The sequence below is a fragment of the Aptenodytes forsteri genome, unplaced genomic scaffold (assembly GCF_000699145.1).
Source record: "Aptenodytes forsteri isolate BGI_AS27 unplaced genomic scaffold, ASM69914v1 Scaffold82, whole genome shotgun sequence".
Lineage (NCBI taxonomy): Eukaryota > Metazoa > Chordata > Aves > Sphenisciformes > Spheniscidae > Aptenodytes > Aptenodytes forsteri.
Window position 1 is genome coordinate 1,620,267 of NW_008795490.1, and position 16,766 is coordinate 1,637,032.

Consider the following 16,766-nt stretch of genomic DNA (forward strand, 5'->3'; position numbering starts at 1 on the left):
TGCCTTCAAACTTGAGCAAACTTTCCCCCTAAGAATATTTAAATGAAGATCTTTTAGCAGGCAACGCTTCTAGGAAACTATCTAAATGCAGGTTACTGTAGGGTTAGAAATCATGCTAAACATAGAAATAATTGACTGTGTTTAAATACATAACTGTGACTGAAGTTTCTTTTTGTTATAACTTACCGTATAGGGATGCTGAGAAAGCAGGGAAAGACTGGGTAATTAGTGACTTATTTACTGTTATCTTGCTTGGTTGAAGATCTTTGGATTCTGAATCTGTGGTTTTTTTTTCCCCTATCCACTGTTCTCTCATGTTGAAGATCTTTGGATTCTAAATCTGTGGGTTTTTTTTCCCCTATCCACTGTTCTCTCATCTCACTATGGGGTCATTTTGATCTCCTTCTGTCTTTCATACTTGGGCTCTTGCCAAGTCCTGTTTACACACCAACATCTTAGAAATCGGCTTTTCTTCCCCACTTGCAGAACTGAAAAACTGGTCCCTGTCCAATTCACAGTCCATCAAAGTTAATTAAGTTTCCTTATCACACCTCTCTCTCTCTCTCCTCCAATCAATATGGTATGCTGCCATATGACAATCTTTCTTTGCTTATTTCTCTGATCATGTTGTGCCAGTGGCGTTATAACCACATATACATGCTTTTGAATCCACATTTCTAGGTGACAGTGAAGGTGAATTAACTTCACTGTGGCTAAAGTGCTGCATAATGTTGTTAACCATCTGTGGGCTTGTTTCCTGCTACACTCTTTTTCTCTTCCTCATCATTTTGTATCACAAAAGTTAGCCACTGTAATTTACGAGATACTACAAATTCCATAGAATTTCGTGCCTCATTTGAGACCAGATTCCTAATTTTTCGGTGTGAATGGTGTTTCGAATCAGTATATATTCAAATATTGTCAGGCTTTGTGGATTCTATTCTTAGACATGCTAAAGATATTTCTCTGAGCGTTTTATTATTTAGATGTTAAATAATTAAAAATGACATCTCGGCAAGTTTCATCATAGTGATGGCTTATCTACAATGAATCTGCACCTTTGTTGCAGGTTTGTGATTGCTGAGGACAAATCTCTTTGGAACTGCCATTAATGTGAAGGCATTGAATATGGCATTGCTAAGTCTAAGCTAGGTTCAGCAAGGACTAAACATCGTTTTTGTTTTGTTTTTTTCCCCTGCCATGTCATTTTCCTTGTTTTATCCAAATCTCTTTTATATCTGGCTAATTTTGCTCAAGGAAGAGTAATGTAACTTGGATGAACGTGAAGAAAGGAAATAGCAATGGAAAATTAGACCAATAAAAACCACTTAACCCAAATTTAATACCTCCACTGTACAAGCAGTTATGCTGCCTGTTGTGTGCATTCAGTGAACACACTTTCCTTCAACATATATGTTGTATTGATGCTTGGGTGACTAAGCATTGTAACTCATGGCTGGATAGTGAAACAGTTGAAAATTGAACTATTTTTTTTTATTAAAAATTAACACATCCACTGATATGTTAGTTTAAGAATACCTAAAATTTCTTAAATTTAGTTGATGTCTCAGGTGGCGTAGAGTTGAAATCTGTGATGCTATTTTTTGGAGCATTGAGACTTTTTTTTATTTTGTTAGCAAGTAATTTGAATAATTGCCTAAAAGAGTTGCCACGAGACTTTTTCTGTTAGTGATTTAAGTATTTGTTAGTGATTTGCCCATGTCAGTGAAATGTTTTGAAGGAATTTCTACACCCTTGACCTTCTAAGAGGGAGGCATTTGAGTAAATCAAGACAACTTAACATCCCAGAAGATAAGAAATGTTAACAGAAAGGAAAAATAACTTTAATAACATTCATCACGTTTTATCTGTGTGTAAATTAGGATTGTGTTCTTAACTGGTTCTTTGTTGTTGGCATATTTTGTTTTTCGCCTCAATGTTATACAAGGTGTTGATGTAATGTTAAAAACATACCCATTCTTTCCCACAACAACCCCAAAATTGAGTCCAATGAAGTCCATGTCCTCAGTCATCTGGGGAAAAAAAGAAAGCATGTTTTTGGCTGCTTATTTGTATCACAACACTTTATAATCAGTCATTTTAAATTAAAAATGTTTATTTCTTTTGCTTAAGATTTTTTTTTTCCCTCTGGTTGGGTTTAATGGCATAATACTACTTTTTCTGGTAGTCTGAAGCTGCCTAATAATCTACAGTAAAATGGAAATAATTTTGCAAATCTGTCCCTTAGAGGTGATTACCACTGCTTGTGGGCGTGTTAAAGAGAGGGAATCTTGTACGTTTTAGTTTCAATATAACTCCAAGCTTTTCTTTAATGCTACTGTTTCTTTCATCCTGATGTAGTACTAAGAGCTGTTAGTAAGTGTCCTGGTTTTGGCTGGGGTAGAATGACTGTGTGGTGCTCAGTTGCTGGCTGAGGTTAAACCACAACAGTAAGCTTGGAAAGAAATGCATAATGTTCGTGTTCTTTTGGATGATCATTTCTGTGAATATAATACCTCAAAGTCATGTTTGTTAGTGTTATGATAACACTTTTTTAAGAAAAAATTTTTCTTAAGACTGTTACAAGATGAGGTTCACTTTATTCATTCTGCCTTTCTTTGAAGATCTGCTAAAGCTATTGAAGTAGTCTTGCTTCAAGCCTTATTTTGAGGAGAGTTGCTTATCTGTCTGTCCTATCCAGCTAAGTTTATCTTAACCTCTGTAACAGTTTTTAGTTATTACTGATGGTTTTTGCTGCTTTGTATTAAACTCTTCAGTTTTGACATTCCGTGTGATTTGTAAGTGAAGTTCAGCCCTCTCAAATGTAGAGGGATCAAGGTGTGCTCAGAGGTGAAGTCTCCCTCATCTGCACACAGGTGTTAAAGTTTATTGGAAAGCACAGTTCTGTGTTCTTGCAGGCTGAACACAACCTTAGTCACTTTCTTCTTTCATGTACTCCCAAAAGTTTCTTCACTCAGCTGCTGATACAGATTTAGACGAAATCAAGATAACCATTTTGATAAATGTGAGTACATTATGGATGGCTTTTGTGATAAAGATATGCACTGTAGGACTATGAGCAAAGAACTAGCATGCCTTTCTCCACCCCCAGAGAAGAAAATAGTTAATATCAACTTTGCAACATTGGCCTACAGTATGAGGGAGCAACAAAGCTGTGGTTAAGTATGTTTAAATTAGTAATCTGTAGACTTTCAGATCCATGAAAATGAATAGAGAGCTCTTATCCATTATACTAAGATGGACAGGTGGTTTTTGAAGGTGATCGTTATTAAATAGGGAAGGAGTACTCCCATAAAGTAGAAGTGACATTTTGGAGGGTAAGCTTATATTTAGCTGAATCTTGAGGCTGTATACCAGTTTGTGTTAACCTAGCTTTTGGTTCCCATGTGGTTTTACCTCTGCATGTTTTGAGTAGCATTTAGATGCCAATTTAATTAAAAAAAAAAAATTATTTTATTTTTAATTTCTGCCTCCTTGGGATTTTCGTGGGATTTGATCTTTGTGTTTAATTTCTGGACTCTAAGATTAGTTCTGATGGACCCTTACTTTCCTCAGTCTTCCTCGTGTCTCTGAACGACACTCTCAACTGATTCCTTCCAGTTGGCTGTATGCAACATTCTGTTTGAATAATGTATTATTGTGAATCTAAATCATAGTGATAACAGACATGCAGCTGAATGTTTGAGGCAGATACTCTTAAATTATCAGCAAAGCACGAGAGGCTTGTATATATGAGCAGTTTAAAAACACTTGTGTCTTTGTCGTGTCTCTGAACGACACTCTCAACTGATTCCTTCCAGTTGGCTGTATGCAACATTCTGTTTGAATAATGTATTATTGTGAATCTAAATCATAGTGATAACAGACATGCAGCTGAATGTTTGAGGCAGATACTCTTAAATTATCAGCAAAGCACGAGAGGCTTGTATATATGAGCAGTTTAAAAACACTTGTTTACAAACACCTACTTTTAGGTTCTTTAGCACAAAGAGCTTTGTATGTTTTTGGGGTCAGTGTCCTTTATTGGATCTTGAGATGCTGATCCATCACTTCTTGTTCAAAGTGCTTTCTTTGTGTTCACGGTTTACAGTGAAATCTTCCTATGCTTGTTACTTTAAAAAAAAAATTCTATTAACTGAATTGCTTGTTTTCCCATCTTTTTCTTTCCTCTCCCCACACAAAAAGACCCTGGCCTTGAAAACATCGGTTGATCAGCTGCTTAAAACCAACTAACTTCACATTGCTTGAAAATCGAGATGTGGTTCTGTTCCAGCCCACTTTCCTCTTGAAAGTTGCTAGCTGGTTTGTGTGGGTCAGATGGAGACATCTGGAAACTGTTATTTGTCACTTGAGTAATTTTCATCCACTTGATACCATCTTTTGTAACATAGAGCTGTATGTGCTTTGCATCATGCTTTAAGACCTCTGTATGATTTAAAAATATCACTGTTTTGCTGAAAAGTCATCTTCATAAGTTAAGTACTCTGCAGTGGTTATGGAGAAAGTAATCTGTGGAGAAACTGAACTATGTGGATGCTGAAGTAGTCCCACAGTAAATGGTTTTGGGATCTGCATGAGCATTTTGTTTATGTAAAGCTAGCAACAGGAGGTGTTTGAGTAGCTGTTTATAGTTTGTATAGTAAGCTTGTGTGCTCGATTTTATCATGTGGCAATGAGACATCCTTTTTCTGATCTGGAAGCTAGCGTTGGTGTAAATGTTGACTGCTAGTATTTATGGTTTGGTTGGAAACTTGTTTGATCAACAGTCAGGATACCATCAGAGATGTAAGCAGTTCTCTGAAAGATAAGCACTTCAGTAATGCATTTGTTGCTAAATAAAAAGATAGGTTGTGTACTTGTTGCAAGTCCGTGGTGTCTTTTCAGACTTTAGCTCTTTTTTCCTTGCTCTCTGACAGCCAGCTGCCCAGTTTCCCAGGTTACATTCAACAGTGGTGTATTTCTGCCTTCAAATCCAAGGACTGCTCTGTGAGCGCTTTTCCTGTTTTCATGGTGTTATTTGTGGAGAAGAAGCAGACCAGAGCGAGTTTTCAAAACATGCTCCAATTATGTCAAGCTGTCACTGCCACAGCCTCTGCACAGAGTAACTCTTGAACTCTGCAGGCCGTGCTCCACTCTTAAGTGGTTACTTTTCGGCTTCAGCCCTTTGAAGCTTAGGAGTTGGGCTGATATAACTTTAATAAACAGATTTACTTTTTGATTTCAAGCTGTAAGCTAGTGTATTTGTGTATTAGCCTTTATAATTTAATATCTGATTTGTTTGCAGTACTGATTATCAGATAGAGTCTTGAAACCCAGCAATCTCCTCACGGAGAGTCTTCTGTGCACATTATCATTGGAAAGGACAATCAACCTATATATATTTAATTGTGAATTATTTTCTTACAATATATAGCTTCCTTTTAAGATTTAGAAAATGTTTTGCATTGGTGTTTTATTAATAAATAATTTACTGTTGATTGTCTTGTTTTTTCAGCACTTAGAGATGGCATGAAATTAGAATGTATTCTTTGCAATATAAACTTTTATTATTGGCTTTTTTAGGGGATATACTTCTTTTCTGGACTTCATTCAGAAACTGATAGAGACTTGTCCCAGACAGAATTAAGGTCCTGGCAGTTGGTCGTTTTGGGACTGACTATGGCAGGAAGGAAAGGACTTTCATTGGAATTCAGTACCTTGCAGTTGCTGTGTTTTTCTGTATTCAACCGTGAGGCTAAGAAAAATTCTTTTTGTTATCAACACAGAAAAAAAATACTACAAAGTCAATATTGACTTTACTGTTTAGGGCTTGATCACTTTTCTTAATTCCCACCTAAAATTTGTTGTTGTCTCCACTATATAATAAGGAAGTTTGAAAAGCAGACTTAATCTGTGGGGGGGATAATGTGATGCCCTGTAATTCCACATTCATAGCTGAGAGGGTGTATTTTTTATGAAGAGGGAGCATTATTCAATGATTGAAGTACATGGCTGAGACACGAGATCCAGCTTCTCCCCCTGGTTCTGCTGGGGACTCTGAGCATGGGTAACTTGCTTATCTTTTTCATCAGTAAGTAAGAAGTTGACGCTAATCAAAGACAGTCCAACAGTCAGCAAATCTCAGGAGTGTTTGCTGAATGAGAGCATCCTGAATGCTCAGAATTTGTAGTTAGTAGCCACTGTTTTCAGGGGGTTTTTTTTGGTCATTTGCCTGTCAGTGTAAGCATCACACTTGACAAAGTTATACGTACTTTGGCTGAAACAAAGTTTTGTGCTTTGTTTTGCACAGACATCCCCAGACAATCTCTGTCATAGAGCTCTTGTACTCTGATTAAACAAGCTGGGGGAAGAATGGGTAAAATATCTAAGTAATAGAATGGAGGCAGAAGACAATTTGTAAATGCTGAGAGGTGAAATTACTTACTTATACTCTAAGTAGAAAGGTGACAGGAATAGATGGCAGGCATGGAGTTTTGTAAAAAGGGGAAATGGATTATGGGTAGTGTGAAAGAAGAGGTTTGGAAGAAGCCTGCAGTCACAGCAGTACAGAGAAGGTCCCCTGAAAACTGGAGGAGGTTCTCGGCCTTACTGTAGGGCCTGCGGTTGCTCTTCCAAGCTGGAAGCTTGATCTGTGTATTCTCTGCAAGTTTTTTTCCCCAAGGCATAAAAGGAAGGAGCAGATGGCTACCTATAGCTTCTAGAATGTATGCATCTATCTGCACACAATCTCAAGGAATAAATCGCTGCTTTAGATCTTTCCTGAGTGCTTCTCAGCTGCTGCTTTTTGACCTCCCTTATGCCCCCAAAACCTCTCTCTCTTCACTCCTGTTACAATCAGCTTTGCTTATTCTCCTGCCTCTCTTTTTTTTTAAAGTACATTTATTTTAGAGATACTAATTTCTTGGTGATACCTAATGAGAATATAACAGTAAATTTTTTGTTGTTGTTGTTTCTATGCTTTGTTCACAGAACTGATACACAACTAATTCCAAGTGGTCAGGGGAAAATGATTTTTTTTCCTTACTATCTTATATTGTCAGTGCCAGTGTGTTAATGGATTGATTTGCTTGTTTTCTTTTGGGGTACAGCTTTGCTCAGTAAGTAAACTTATGAACTGCTGCAAATGCCTGCTGTCTCAGATTAAAAAACTTGCATTGAAATGAGGAGTTTCCTCTAACTGGAACTGTAGTATACAGTTCTAAATCAAGTCAAAGCACAGGATATGTGTAATGTGTGTGGTCTGTGAGGGGACTACATGCTTTTTCTGAGATTTATCAGATATAGAAATAATTCTAAAAAAGAATATATCTTATATTTTTTTAAAAGAATTGTTCTTTTCCTTAATAATTTGGTAGCATATTCCTATTGCAGTTCTTTTTGATACTTTGTTTTCAGACCAAAAAGCAAAATGTTTTGGGGGGTTATTTTGGTCTCTGAATTCAAGCCTCTGTTATATAGTATAACTAAATCCTGGACACAGGTAGTAGATAAGAAAAAACCAAAGCAAATCCCATGATTGATAAGGGTAGTTGGGAGCACACTGCAAACAGTCAGGGAAGCCTCTGCAGAAGTTAGCCCAGGCCTGGGCACAGGTGTGTTAGTGTTGGTAGTACTTAAAAAAAAAAAAAAATCCAACCCAAAAAAAACCCCAAAACCCCCCCACTGATGTGACTTCAGTTAGGACAAACTTACAAAAGCTCCTTAATCTGATTTTTATGTTACTGCATTTTGGGTTAGATTTTAAAGGTACTGAAATTATCTATTTTTTTCCTTTTAAGTATAATTTTCCACATAAATCTTCCTTGTTTAAAGTAAGTAGTTCAATGAAGCAATCCATTGTTGAAATTTCAGTTATTTGTAGTTTATACTGTGTCTTTTAATGCAAGTGATTAATTTCTTCCATTTGTTTCCTAAAGTTTTCTGTTACTCATAAATGTCTCTTCAGAACTTTAAAGAAAGAATTCAGTGTTAAAAAAAACTTCAATAAAATTGCAAGGAAAAATGGCTGCACTGCACAGTGCTTCTGACATGTTGTATGCATGTGCATTTACGTTTTATTTTGAAAAGTGAACAAAGATTCAGTCTTTTGACTCTTTGGCCTCAGTCTGCCCCAGTGTAAGAATTCTGATTCTGTAGGAGTTTCTTTACGAAAGGATTTTTTTTCTTTTGCCAACACAAAAGAGAAACTGATCTTGAAAATAAAATATTGAGCAAGGATGCTGCAGCTTCACATTTCTAACCTGCTTTTGTATATTTTTCAATAATTACTCACATAGCTTAGAAATACGAAGCATATCTTGTTTGGTGTGTAGAGTAATACCAGTTTCTGTGATGACTATGTTTTCAGGAATATCAAAAGTGTGCATGAAGTTGAGTTTTTCTAGGGGATAGATCTTTGCGAATGGTGTCTACTGTTTCAGAAAAGCATCTGTAACTGCTGGGAAAGTCTTGTTCAAAGTTCACTGGCTTAAGCATTGTTTGATCTATGGACCACAGCTTAAATTCTAGTGTGATGAGGGTTAGAGTGTTAGAGAGGGTAAGGTAGCATGATTTCTCACAATATTAGGAATATATTCATGTATTTCACATGCTCTTGCACTGCAGAAGAGAAACAATGCCTTCAATTTTATTTGTTTGTTTATTTATAGAAAATGGAATAATCAAATCAGACAAGGTATTTGAAGTAATGCTGGCTACAGACCGTTGCCACTATGCAAAATACAACCCTTATATGGATTCTCCACAGTCTATAGGTAAGAGCATCTTGTAAAAATGATTGAGATTGTTCTAATTTGCATAACTGTGACTGCCTTTGACATACATATGTTAAGAATGTGAACATAATTTTTTAAATTTGGAAGCTTGTTTAGTTCTTTATCAGTTTATTCAATACCTTTTAACTAAGTTTTGATTTGTTATGGAATGCAGTTGGCATACTTGGATACATCAAGTAGATAGATGTTCTTCAATCAATATTAATTGTGTAAATATGTATTTTTTAAACCACAGCAATTTGTGGTGGTGCAGCTGATGTTTAAATACTTAAAAATCATTTGTATCCAGTTTACATCAGAAACAGTCTCTCTTTTTACAGAAATGATTCAGTTGAGATCAATGCAGAGTTTCTTAAACCTTTTAAATGAGATTTTTTTTTTAATATGAAAATAGGCTTTAAATGGGAAGATCTACTGATAGGACAGTTGTTTAGGACGGCTGTTTCCCATCCAGATCCCAGTTTTATCTTTCCAAGGCAGGAGAATGAATTACAGAAATATACTAAATTCTCCCCGTGATGAGAACTATGGATTGTAATGGGGTTTTATGATTTGTATAGGAAAACTATTGAATTTTTTCTTTAATAGTGGGTGGGGAGAATTATTAATTGTAATGGGATTTTATTAGTTGCATAGGAAAATTAAAAAATCTCTTAAGATGCATCTCAAAAGCTTATATATCTCCACAGAAACAAATATAGGTGAGTGTTCCTCTATGTTTTTTCATAGGTGTGTGCTGTTTGCAAAATAGGTGAGGTTATTGTCTCCAGAAGTTCTATGGTCCCCACCGCATCAAACTCAAACTAACAAATCCAAGTTTTTACATAGGGACCAAGTGAAAAAGGCATTACGTTATGCTGGGAGACATTACTCTTCTGAATTCAACATACTTGATCAAGCTAAGGCAATATAGTGACAAAATGGAGATTGTAACTGAGGTCAAGGGTAGAACCCCTTTTTTTTTTTCCTCCTGTCCAGAGTTGACGTGGTGTAGCTTTCAGATGATGTACCTTAATTCACTTCTGAAGTAGAGTACCTATGTAACTGTTGGGGTGTGTGTGTGTGTGTGTGTAGCGCCCTGAATGAGGGCGACAATTAAGGTATTGCACTTTACAGTCATGACAATAAAGATTGTAAGGTTGCCGTCTGAACAATGATCAACATATTCTTCCATTCTCTTGTTTTACAGGTTTCCAAGCAACAATCAGTGCTCCACATATGGTAAGCTTTAAACTTGTGATTAGTATAGGTGATATTATAAACATCCAAATGCTTCTGAAATACAATATTTATCCTAGCAAATTTAATGAACAGTTGATTGCAGTGATGCTGTTGTGAACTGCCTAGTAGAAGGGCACAGAGAAGATTGAGCCAGACTTTTCTTGGAGATGCAGTTACAGGATGAGAGGTGGTGGACAAAAAAATGCAACATGGGAAATTCTGATTAGTTTCTAGGGTGAAACAGAAAAAATCACATTGAGGGTAGTTAAGCACTGGAACAGGTTTCGCAGATTGTGGAAATTCTGTTCTTTGATATGCAAAGCAGCTGACTGGACAGGGCTCTAAGCAGCCTAATTTAAATTGCCCCTGTGTTGAAAGAGGGTTGGACCACAGGATTTCCAGAGATCCTTTCCAACCGAAATTACTCTGACTCTGTAATTCACAAAAATACAAGAATTCAGGAGTGGATAACAGTGATTTCTATGGTACGGTATTGCTGTAATGCCTTTAATTCTTTGGACAGGAAAAAAAAAATTATACTGAGATGCAGGTTTTTTGCCAAGTGGTTTGAGACCAGGGCATTCATGACTGAGCGTTAAGAGGGGATTTCAGTACATAAATCTAGCACAGACATAATTTTTCTGAGATGAGGGATGAATAGAAATGTATAATTTGTCCTTGCAATATTTGGAAAGTGTCAAAACATAGTAAGTCTGCTCCTCTTCACTAAAAAACTACCTAGTTGGGTTAGAATTTACCTAGTTATCAATATAAAAAAAATCAGGAATTTCATATGGAAATATTAATGATTTTATTCAAGGAACGACAGAGAAAGAAGCACTGTGGCTAAGTGTGAAAATAAGTATTAATTATGTTTTCAAAATTTTAACTCGCCTAAGTCATTATCCTTGAATTATTCTATGCTTAGCACTAGTAGTATATGAAGTGTTAGAGCAAGAAGGACATATCCTCTAAGCAAATGTTACTGTTCTAAATGAACATTAGTACATTAGAACATTAGTAAATGTTCTAACAATAAATGTTCTAATTATTTCTGTTTTCTGGGTATGATGAATTAAGCCATAAGAGTGTGGTAATGGCTCTCTGAAACATTAAAGAACGAATTGGTTTTTTAGTGTGTGACCTAAGCTTAGTTTGTGTGTTGGTCCACCATGTAGGAAAGCAAAACTGCTCATGAAGTCTGTCTTTAGACTACTACATTTCATATATGAGCCTGGCTATCTGCCTTTGTTAAAGACAACCTCTTTTTCCTACTCTTTGATTCAGCAAGTGTGCAGGTAATACAAGAGGTAGTTCTAATAGGCATTTTCCTTGATGCTCCAAAGCTGCCTTCTTCCTAACTAGCCTCTGTCCCAGCATATTCCAATGTATATAGCATAATTATAAGCTAAATTCTTTATAGGCCATATACTGCTGGAACAGTAAGAACCACCAGACCTGAAAAGAATTAAATTGATTTATGGTGTCTCTCCCAATAACTATATCTAAATTGAGTCTGTGCTAGAAGCTTGAATGGTCAGATGAGTTTATATCTAGATACACTAAAAAAAAAAAATACAATTTGTTGAAGCCAATGAAATAGCAATGATTATATCATGTCGTTATCTCCCCTTCCCCTTTTTTGTCATAGAAAATAATTCTGAAATTTCTTACATGAATCCTCAGTGCATTGCCCAAAATCACTGAAGAAATGAACATATATTGGGTAAAATAGACACTTAAAATATTTTGGAATTTTCTGTCTCTGTCTTCTTCTCTTAGCATGCATATGCTCTTGAACTTCTTTCTGATCAGTTACATGAAGGAGCCAAAGCACTTGATGTAGGATCTGGAAGTGGAATCCTTACAGCATGCTTTTCGCGAATGGTGAGATATTTAGTTTAATCACTTGACCATCAGAACTGCTTGAACTGCAGCATAACTCTGAATTAAAGGGGGAAAAAAAAAGCATCCTTCGTACAGTGGACTGATGTAGATTATACAGAAAATAACTTACTCTCCTGGGTGTGATTAGTACCCATTTCTTACCCTAGGTGATACTAGATGGTTGAGTTAAAGGGTCTGGTAAATCATGTGGTGGTGAAGAAACTGCCTAGAGGGGAAGTTTTTTTTCTTGATTACATTTTAGTGGTTGCTTTATAGCTTGAAGGAAGGAGATGTTTGTCTTGTCCAGCCCAATTTTTACATTATCTTGTATGGCTATAAATGTTCTTATTGTGATCAATTGTCACATCTTCCTTTTATGATGAGAGCTTAGTGAGACCTAAAAGAATCCTATTTCCAAAGGAAAATATATCGTATGTATATAAATTGTCTTTGAATTTAATTTCTTTTTTTCTTGTTACTATATTGCGTGAGTATCACTATAAGTATCCATTTAATCTTTTCTAAGTTAGATATTAATTTATATTCTTTTTACATCTTTTCCAAGTAACTTAATCTCTGGGTTGTTCAACCTGTATGTAAGGAATTCTCTGTGGTTCCACCCTATCTTGCATCAGGAAGAAAAGATGAAAAGATTTGTTTTATGATGGCTGTAGCTACAGTACTGTTAGACTAATTTATGTAGTAGAATATAATCAGTTCCTCCTTCTCCATTCCAGGCCTCTTTCATTGCTTTATAACTAGCAGAGACCTTCATTAAACTGCCAACTAGATTTTTTTTTTTTGTCTTCCTGAGAAGTTAATTTGGAATATGGTGATGTATATGATAAATTCTCATACGGGTTTTTTTGCTACTTGGTTTTCTGTTTTCAAGCACTGATCTGTTGAGTCTGCAATCACTTCTGGTTTCCTTTGTTAAGAAGTAGATAAGAATGTTTAGGACCGGGCAATGCACTAGCAAAAGTATTTAGGTTTTTTGGAGTGCTAGCTGCCATATTTAAAAAAAATAAAATAATAATTGTAGTTTAAGTAAGTTAACCAAACTGCAGTTTAGAGCAAATCTTAAATATCTCTTATGCAACTTTCTACCTATTATTTTTGGTCTTTGTAGTCAAGTGTTAGTAGTATGCATGGGAACTCCAATCCTACAAGTGTGAAAACTTTTGTCAAAGTTATGTGTATTTCTCACTAAAAAGTTATGAATGCATAGAGGAATAGCCGTTTTAGATAAGACGTGCTAAGATGTGGTTGTGCACTTTTCTCTTTTAAAACAGCTATATAAGAATAGCTGAAAACATCTGCAGAGAAGTCAGAATTGCCACAGAAAGGAAATCTCTTTCCAGTTTTGCTGAAGTTAATCACACAATCCTTTTATTGCCATATGAATGTCATGTTCCTCTTCTGAATCCTCCTTGGTGGCACGCTGTGGAATGCCTTACAGACGTGTGTTTTGTGAAACATTAGATAAATGCTTTTGTTCTGTTTGATAGCATTATAACTGTGCAATATGGATCTTGCTTCATTCACGTGAATGAATGTAGATAAGACAATATGTACTGCTCTGACTTTCTTTCTCTGTAAAGTTCTTTCTAACAGTAACAGAAGCTTGAAAGAAGTGTATTATAGGGAATGATGGTAAAGTGTTTTGCTGTCAAAATTCAATTGGGGATGTGCTTACTGGATCACGTGGATGTTGCTTCTCAGTCTACTTGAGATCTAGAATGAATAACTCGCATTTGTAGCACAGAGTACCTGAGTGCACGTTGATGGCATGACAGCTTTACTCCTATGATGATAATCTAATTTGTGGTTCTTCTGGGAAAGCTTCATGTTTACTTAGACTAGCAAAGCACCTTTAAGATTTTTGTTTGGGTTTTCATGTTAAACTGATGTGACAAAGTTATCTACATAGCATGCAAACTTAAATGTTTATTCACTTTTAAAGGTTGCTGGCAAATTAAATTAATTGTAGTTTTCATCCTGTAAGTACTGGAATTATAAAAAGTGTGGTATGTTCTTATTCCAAACAGACCATGGAGATCCCCAAAACTGTGCCATTTTGCTATTTTCTTGATCGCACACACTTCAAAGTTCCAGGGTAATAGACAGAGGTAATTGATGAGGACTCAGAAATAGCATAACGGACTGTGACATGCAGCAGGAGGTTCTCTTACTTTATATCGGGCTATTTCATGCTATGGCCATTTTGCTAAGTTTTAATTTCTGTGACGTTACCCTTTGTTTGGACTACACTGGATCTTTTGCCGGCTTCTGGTACAACCGACTGCCAGGCATTCCTCCAAATAGTAACCTGTGGTTGTCATAGTGAAAACTTGCCATGTGTCTTGCTCTGTGTCAAAGGCTAGGCTGGTGGTCTTCCACTTGAAAAAGAAGAGATAACACTGCTCTTTGGATGTTTTTAGCATAGGACTTGTCCATAATAAAATAGAAAAAAAAACCCATTATATCAATAACCAGTTATCAATTTTCCATGTCTTAGCAACATTAAAATGTAAGAGACAGAAACATGACCAATGCATTCAAATGTGTCCAGAGACAAAGTTGTATGACAACATGGACTGCTAGGACATACTCTGCCATTGTGTTCTTTGAGCTGGATCCTGTTAAAAATGGTCAGATTTTAAGATTTGGATTCTTTTTCTCCTCTCTCCAAAATTGGAATAACTTTTTCTGGAATAAAGACACAATTCCAGAAGAAATATCTGTAATGGGGAAGTTTTTGCTAGTAGGTCTTTTTTCACCTCAGAATACACAGATCTTTTGTGACCTTTTGTGAGTTATGAGCTTTCAAAAGTTCCACTCTTCCTGTGGAAGAGAGCTGTAAATCTGAAAGTAGATTCGTGAGTGCAAGGGTAGGTGGAAGGTAGTTTGTCCCTGACTGTTAATTGCTGCACTTGCTTCTGAAAGAATAGGACTCTTGAGATAGCGTAGAACAACATGCGTGACTTACTGTTTTCCTTGAAGTAAGGTCTTCTCTAGTAAGTCACGCATGTTGTTCTACGCTGTTTTCCTTGAAGTAAGGTCTTCTCTAGAAAAACCTTAATCTGTAAGAAAGTTTATTTAACATGAAAGGAGATTAGTTCTAGTCTTTGTCCTTGAAGTTGTTACTTTCTATTGTAGGTAATGCAAACACTCATGATCAAATTTAACTTCTAAAAATTCAGAGAAGAAATCTCCACTAAGTATAACTTACTTGAATCGCATCTCAAAGATGACTGTAACAAGCATTTATAAGACTGTACTGACAAACTTTAATTACCAGTTGCTTCTAGCAGTCAGGATGTGTCATTCTAAGCAGTAGTTTTAATAACATTGGGCAAATATACTACCGCTTTACTGTTTTTGTTTTTATTTTGGAGAAATGGGCTCAGGAGATAGAAATACTCATTCTATAAATAAATCAAAACTAGCAGAAATTATTCAACTGTATATTTTTATTCCAGGTTGGTCCCAAAGGACAAGTTGTAGGAATTGATCATATCAAAGAACTAGTAGATGACTCAATAAATAATGTCAAAAAAGATGATCCCACATTGCTGTCTTCAGGAAGAGTGAAACTGATTGGTGAGCATCAGACTGATATACTTACTAATTAAACTGATATTCTTTCTAGCAGCTGGTTGAAACTGGAATTGGATGTGATTAAAAATTCTAATTTAAGAAGTTAAACCAAAGAAAGAAAAGCCAAATGAAAATTTAAAAATCCAAGTCGTCTTTAGGCCTTTGAAAAATATCATCTTCATACAGTTTTGAGAATATGACTTCTGGTAATCTTAAAGAATATGTAATCATTCAGCTTAACAAGGAAGTGTTTTTCGGTGAAAATACTTTACATGCTAAGGTCTGTCATGTTAAATTTGCTATTTAAAATTCGGTTTGAATGCACAGCTTTTCTTGAATGAAATGAAGTACTGTCATCTAAATATAAGCGTTTTAGCAAAGCCTTCATACTTCTGATACAGTAATTGAGAAAGCTGCACGCAAAGAGCCGAGTGGAAAAAGTACTAGATTGGCAGTATGCATCGCTGAAGTTTATTTCACTTGTTTTTAAAACTGACGGTATTTGTATGTTAGGGAAGTGATTGATTGGCACCAAACTACTTTCAGTAACTCTGAAAAAGAGGAAATAATGCTAAAATTATACAAGGACAGTGAATTGTTTTAAATAATACTTACATGACTAAAAGAAAAAGCTGTGTGTTTTTTTTTTTTTAGAAGATGCAAAGCTGGCAGGAGGAACGCATTCCCTTCATTATCATTCTGTTTGTTAAGTTTAAAAAAGTTGAAGGTCTGGATTATTTTGCAGCTTCTTACAAGAGCTCTTGGAAAAATGATTATTATGTGATGTTTGGCTCTTACCTTAATTACCATTTTGATTCTTGGTCTTTTTTTTAAATGAGCCAATCAACACAAATACTTATACATGTGTATAAAATGCAGTGTCCCTCACTGAGAACACTTATGCCTTAAACTTCCTTGAAAGAGAAGTTATACTGAGACTGTTGGGGCTGGAGAGGGGGAATGGGAGGATAATTTCCATTGTTGCTGTACAAGAGCAATTTGGACTTATACTTCTGGTTATACCTGAAACAAATTCTGATGCTCTTGGGAGTCTAGAATTCTAAGTAAACATCATCATCTATATTATGTTTGACTGTGTATCAGGATGACTAAGAGACTTATGAATAGTTCTGTTGTGAGGTACATTTAAAAAAAAAAACAGACAGATGAGTAGCACTTTTGTGAATTAGGTGGAGAAGAATGTTTCAAATGTGCTGGATTCCTGGGAGCTCTTTGATGTGGAGCTACAGTCCAGACAGAGCT

General features: G+C 35.8%; 1 protein-coding gene across 2 annotated transcripts in view; it reads left to right on the forward strand.

The window, feature by feature from the left end:
• The first annotated feature begins 8,674 nt into the window (after window positions 1-8,674).
• The window catches only part of PCMT1 (protein-L-isoaspartate (D-aspartate) O-methyltransferase), a 25,268-nt gene continuing 17,176 nt past the window's right edge, over window positions 8,675-16,766 (forward strand). For both annotated transcript variants that reach the window (XM_009281400.2, XM_009281399.2), the window contains exons 1-4: window positions 8,675-8,774; window positions 9,985-10,016; window positions 11,799-11,903; window positions 15,386-15,506. In XM_009281400.2, the coding sequence (XP_009279675.1) occupies window positions 8,708-8,774; window positions 9,985-10,016; window positions 11,799-11,903; window positions 15,386-15,506 (325 nt within the window). In that variant the 5' untranslated portion in view covers window positions 8,675-8,707. The remainder of the gene's footprint in view (window positions 8,775-9,984; window positions 10,017-11,798; window positions 11,904-15,385; window positions 15,507-16,766) is intronic.